This window comes from Dendrobium catenatum, unplaced genomic scaffold, assembly GCF_001605985.2.
Source record: "Dendrobium catenatum unplaced genomic scaffold, ASM160598v2 fragScaff_scaffold_45, whole genome shotgun sequence".
NCBI classification, from domain to species: Eukaryota; Viridiplantae; Streptophyta; class Magnoliopsida; order Asparagales; family Orchidaceae; genus Dendrobium; species Dendrobium catenatum.
Window position 1 is genome coordinate 288,850 of NW_021318507.1, and position 5,615 is coordinate 294,464.

The 5,615-nt window shown below is 44.3% G+C and overlaps 1 protein-coding gene across 1 annotated transcript; it reads left to right on the forward strand.

Moving 5' to 3' along the window:
• Window positions 1–3,396: 3,396 nt before the first annotated feature.
• On the forward strand, window positions 3,397–4,291 carry LOC110092541. Its single transcript, XM_020817131.1, has 3 exons — window positions 3,397–3,849; window positions 3,932–4,054; window positions 4,106–4,291. Exons 1-3 carry the CDS (start codon window positions 3,397–3,399, stop codon window positions 4,289–4,291), a joined length of 762 nt encoding a protein of 253 aa, XP_020672790.1.
• Window positions 4,292–5,615: the final 1,324 nt, after the last annotated feature.

Below are 5,615 nucleotides of genomic sequence, written 5' to 3' on the forward strand. Positions count from 1 at the left end.
TCTCTCTCTCTCTATCTCTCTCTATCGCTCTCTCTCGCTCTCTCTATCTCTCTCTCTCTCTCCCTCTTTCTCCCTCTCTCTCTTGGTCTAGCTTGCTCTTTCTCTAGCTTGCTCTCACTTGCTCTCTCTCTCTCTCTCACTCACTCTCTCTCTCCCTATCTCTCTCTTACTCTCCCTTGCTCTTTCTTGATCTCTCTCTCCCTCTCTATCTCTTACTCTCTACCTCTCTCTCTCTCTCTCTCTCTCTCTCCCTCTCTCTTTCTCTCCCTCTCTCCCTCTCTTTCTCTCTATCTCTCTCTATCTCTTACTCTCTCTCTCTCTTTATCTATCTATCTCTCTCTCTTTCTCCCTCTCGCTATCTTTCTCTCTCCCTTGCTCTCCCTCTCTCTCTTTTGCTCTCTCTCTCTCTCGCTCTCTCTCTCCCCCTCTCTCTCTCCCTCTCCCTCTCCCTCTCTCTCTATCTCTAGCTTGCTATCACTTGCTCTCTCTCTATCACTCTCTCTCTCTCTCTCTTGCACACCCTTTCTCTTTCTTTCTCTATCTCTCCCTCTATCTCTCTCTCTCTCTCACTCGCTCGCTCTCTCACTCTCTCTCTCCCTCCCTCTCTCTCTCTCTCTCGATCTCTTACACTCCCTTGCCCTTTCTTGCACTCCCTCTCTCTCTCCCTCTCTCCCTCTCTCTCTCTCTCTCTCTCCCCTCTCGCTCTCTCCCTCTCTCTTGCACTTCGTTGCTCTTTCTTGCTCTTTCTCTCTCTCTCTTTATCTCCCTCTCAATCTTTTACTCTCTCCCTCTCTCTCTCTATCTATATATCTCTCTCTTTCTCCCTCTCTCTCTCTCTTGCTCTCTCCCTTGCTCTCTCTCTCTCTCTCTATCTCTCTCTCTCTCTTGCTCTCACTCTCTCTTTCTCTCTCACTCTCTATCTCTCCCTCTCTCTCTATCATTATCTCTCTCTCTCTCTTGGAAGGGAAAAATTTGTGCGACGCTGGTCGAAGGGGAAGCTCTCTTGGATTGGGGATCTCGTCGCCGTGGTTTGACGGTGCTCTTATGTGGGTTATGGTGGGGGGTGACCCGCGGTCACCCCCTCGTCACCCTTCGACGAGGAGCAGTGGAGGGAAGGATGTTCGGGGAGGGAAAAGGACTGGAGGCGGATCTGGTCGGAGGGATGCAGTGAAAAATGTGGCTGGGGGGAGTGCTGCGGGAGCAAAGGTTGGTAGTAGTAGTGGAGATGGGAGTAGAATGGTTTATGCTCGATCTCCTAGTAGAGCTAGATCTACTAGATCGAGTGATTCTGATGAAGAGTTGGCAGCTGAGAAGGTGACGGCACTCTCTACTGAGGTGGAGATGGAGTCGTCAAATGGAGAACAGGGGATGGATGCTCGTGATGTAGCCTCTCTGCAGGGATCTCCAGATCGTGTTGAGGCGATGGAGATATTGAGGGGATATGAGGCTGAGGAGTTCATTAAGGAGGTTGCTGCCTCTTTGAGATCTGCGGATCAAATGGAGACGAATAAGGTGTTGGTAGAAGGTGAGCCTGTGGGGATGAGAGGATCTGTTGCAGGTTTACATGTGGAAGATATATGTGTTGGGATTGATCAGCCTACGGGTGGGGATATGGTTGTGGATCTCCATAGTAGTACAGGTGATTCTGATTCTGTGTTGCAGCAGGTTGGGGAGTTTGAATCTGTGGTAGGGATGGAGATTAGTAAATTAATGGCTAATCCTATTTTTGAGCATGAGCAACCTTTTTTCACGTTTGGTAGCATGAGCCGTATAGCAGATCTTGGTAAAGTGAAGTTGCCTCGTGTTGCTGACAGGGATGGTATGAAGGCTGATAAGGGGAAGAGTTGTTTAAATTTTGGTGTTCTGGATACTTTAACTAAGGGAAATGATGCGCAGCTGGATAGGGGTGTTCGGGCTGGCCTTGGATGCAATTACACCCTCAATAATTTTGGAGGCACATCAGGTGTTTGTGGAATTGTTGGTATGGATGAGTTTCCTTCAATCCAAAACTGGCAAACACCGGTTGCTGGGAAACCGGTTAAGAATGAGAAGGTGGAGTTGAAAGCGGCATCAAATGCTTGGAAGAAGTCTACGGCTGTTAAATTGAGCTCAGTTGAAATGGCAGAAAACTTCTTAAGGAAGGATGGATCAGTGAATTTGGATTTGAACAAAGCTAGGAGCAATATGCAGAAGCTGGATAGAACTCTTGTGGGTAGTCTCTTAGGCCGAAGGCTCCCGTTTTGGGTGGTGCAGAATGAGCTCAATAGGAAATGGGGACATCTTGGTCTAACTCAGATTACGCCGATGGGGGCTGATTGCTTCCTATGCTGGTTTGTTAATATGGAAGCAAGGAACAATGTCTTGATTGGTGGACCTTGGTATGTTGCAGGCCAAATTATTGGAGTGGATCAATGGACAACTGGTTTATCTGCCAAAGCTTTGAAAGGCTTTACTTCTCCAGTATGGATAAGGCTTCCGAATTTGCCGTTGGAGTATTGGGATGATGCCAATTTGGCTAGATTGGCTATGGGTATTGGTGAGCCATTGTTCATGGATGAACAAACTAAACTTTGGAATAGATGTGCCTTTGCTTGTATATGCATTAGATTGGATTTATCTAAGAGATTGCCTAAAGGTATTTTGGCTAATGGGTTAGAAGGAAGGTTTTTTCAGCCGAATATGAGGGGATTCCCCTGATTTGTTTGAAGTGTGGGAAAGTCGGTCATAAAGCTGATTCATGTAAGGAGGTGTGTGCCCAAGCCAAGCAACATGATTTGAAGATGGGTAATGTACATGATCAGGTCTGCTCGAAGATAGATGGAGTGATATTGGCTGCTGGCTCTTCAGGTGGTGATGCAGGGTGCTCTATGGGTTTTAAGGGTGCTGAGTCTAGGCAGGATGTTGGGGACCTTAGCCATTGAACAATTTGTGAAGGTGACGGATAAATCTGTCGATTATGTTCCACGGGAAGGTGATTTTGCTGAGCAATGGAAATCTGTTTTTTCTGAAACTTTTGGCGGCGGGGACGCTTCCCCTTTGGTGGATAATGCTTAACATCTTATGTTGGAATTGTAGAGGTGCTCATAAGAAAGAGACGGGGAATTACTTACGACACCTGGTGGGGGAAAATAATGTTAGCTTCATTGGGTTGCTGGAAACTAAGATGGAGTTTTTTTAAAGGAAGGACATTGATAGATTAATTGGCTGAGATTGGGATTTTGCTTTTCAACCTTCCATTGGCAATGTTGGTGGAATTTTGGTATTATGGAAGAATTATCTTATTTCTTTTCAGGTCTTGTTTAAGCTAAGCAATATATCATGGGAAGTTTGAAGATAGCAGAGAATATGTGTTGGGAAATAGCAGTGGTGTATGTAGATAAGGATAGATATACCAGGATGGCGGTTTGGGAGGATATATCTAAACACCGCACAGGAGATGTGCCTTTGGTGGTAGGGGGAGATTTTAACTGCATTATGGCTAAGGAAGAGAAGAAATGTGGCAAGGCCTTTCATTTCAATCCAGCTGCAAATGATATGGCTTCTTTCATGATGTCTAATGATCTGGTTGACCCGAGTTACATTGGTCCGGCTTTCACATGGAGCAATAACAAGGACATTATTAGAAGTCGGATTTTCTCAAGATTGGACCGGTTTTTATTGTCTTCCTCCATTCTTGACTCTTTTCAGGGGTTGAAGGTTAAGCATCTGACTAGACTTGCTTCCGACCATTGTCCCATTTTGTGTAGTTTTCTTGGGGAAGTGAAGATGGTCTACTCTCATTGGATAAAGTTTGAAGATGTACGGGCTAGTTATCCTATGGCTTGGCAGTTGGTGAAACAAAAGTGGCAGGTTAATGATGTGGGTACAGAATCTGCTAAACTTCAGAAAAAATGTCAGAGAACTCTTAAGGATTTATTTTTTTTGGAGTAAGAACAAGATTAAAGAGCTCACCCAGTTGAAGGAAGACCTTGACAGGGAGATCAAGATACTGCAGGAAGTGGAGTGTTCTCCAAATGGGTTATCTGAAGCTCAGGCTGAGGCATTGGGTTTTAAGGTGCAACTTCTGAACAACACTTTAGCCCGGATTATGACATGGTGGAAATAGTGTGCTAAAGTGAAGTGGATTGAGGAAGGTGATGGGAATACACGATTTTTCCATTCTTTGGCTTCAGCAAGGAGAAGAGCCAAATGCATTGATGCTATCAAGCAAGGTGATGGGACGGTGGTGACAGAACAAAAGGATATTTCTAAGGTGTTTTATGAGTTCTTTAAGAGGAAATGGCATGGATAGATTATTGAGGAGCAGGGATGGCCATCATTAGAAGATCAGAGGAATTGTTTAGCCCAGTTTACTGATGTTTTGGATCGAGATGTCACTAAGGAAGAAGTGTGGGATGTTGATTCTTCACTTGGCCGGAACAGGGCACCGGGGAGAGATGACAGCCTCATTCTTTAAATTATTTTGGGAAATTGTTGGAGATCAAGTCAATATGGCATGCTTAGAATTCTTTTTGACTGGATTCATGGAACCAATGTGGAAGAAGACTGTGGTGGTGTTAATTCCCAAAGTTGCAAATCCTGATCATCCTGCTAAGTTTAGACCAATCAGTTTGTGTCAAACTTTTTATAAGATTGTTGCAAAGGTTTTGTTAAACCGGTTTAAAGGGATTTTGCCAAGGTTGATTTCTGAGGAGCAGGCTGCCTTAGTCCAGGGTAGATCTATTTCAAACCATTGCTTGTTGGGTCAAGAGTTAATGCATAAATTCAAGACTTCTAAAGCAGCTAAAGGATTTCTTGCATTGAAGGTAGATATGGAACATGCTTATAACAAGATGAGTTGGAAGACGTTGGAACTTGTTTTGGAACGTATGGGGTTCCCTGCTAGATTCAGTTCATGGGTTCTGAATTGTGTCCAAGGGCCAAGTTTCTCTATTCTTGTTAATGGACATCTGTCTGAAGACATTATAGCAGAATGTGGATTCCGTCAAGGATGTCCGTTGTCTCCATACTTATTTATCCTTTGCTCGGAGTTGCTGTCGGCCAACTTTCATCAGAATTTCAAGGAGCTGGGGGTTCCTGTCAAAGGGGGGGGGGGACCTTTGGTCTCCCACATTCTTTATGCTGATGATGTTTTGTTTTTTGCAGGTGCTAGTATTCCAAATGTTAAGAAGATTACGTCAATCTTAGAGAACTATTGTTCATGGACTGGTCAAAGAGTCAATAGAGGGAAATCAGCCATTCTGTTCAGTAAATCGACTTCTTCTTCAACTAAGGCTCGGCTGGCTAAGATCACGGGTTGCAGAAAAGTTGAGGAAATGGAGTACCTGGGAATTAAATTTATTTTGAGAAGAATTGTGAAGAAGGACTATGCTTATTTGGTGCAACAAGCTTGTGCCAAAACAGTGACATGGGGGATGAGGCATCTCTCAATGGCGGGTAGAGTTACTTTGATAAACTCTGAACTAATTCCTTCATCAGTTTATCTTGTCACACATTCTTCTGTACCAAAATCTGTTCTCTATGATATTGAGAAGGTTTGCAGGAGTTTCCTTTGGGATTTGGATGCTCAACATAGGAGTATTCATTATTTGGCTTGGGATAGTATTGCTAGACCA

What these genes read in the sequence shown, in the direction of transcription:
- LOC110092541 (XM_020817131.1), top strand. Translation starts at nt 3,397, where the DNA reads ATGGCGGTTTGGGAGGATATATCTAAACACCGCACAGGAGATGTGCCT. An exon ending in TGGTGAAACAAAAGTGGCAG is followed by an intron (nt 3,850 to 3,931) that starts GTTAATGATGTG and finishes TTTTGGAGTAAG; the next exon opens with AACAAGATTAAAGAGCTCAC. An exon ending in CTGAGGCATTGGGTTTTAAG is followed by an intron (nt 4,055 to 4,105) that starts GTGCAACTTCTG and finishes TGGTGGAAATAG; the next exon opens with TGTGCTAAAGTGAAGTGGAT.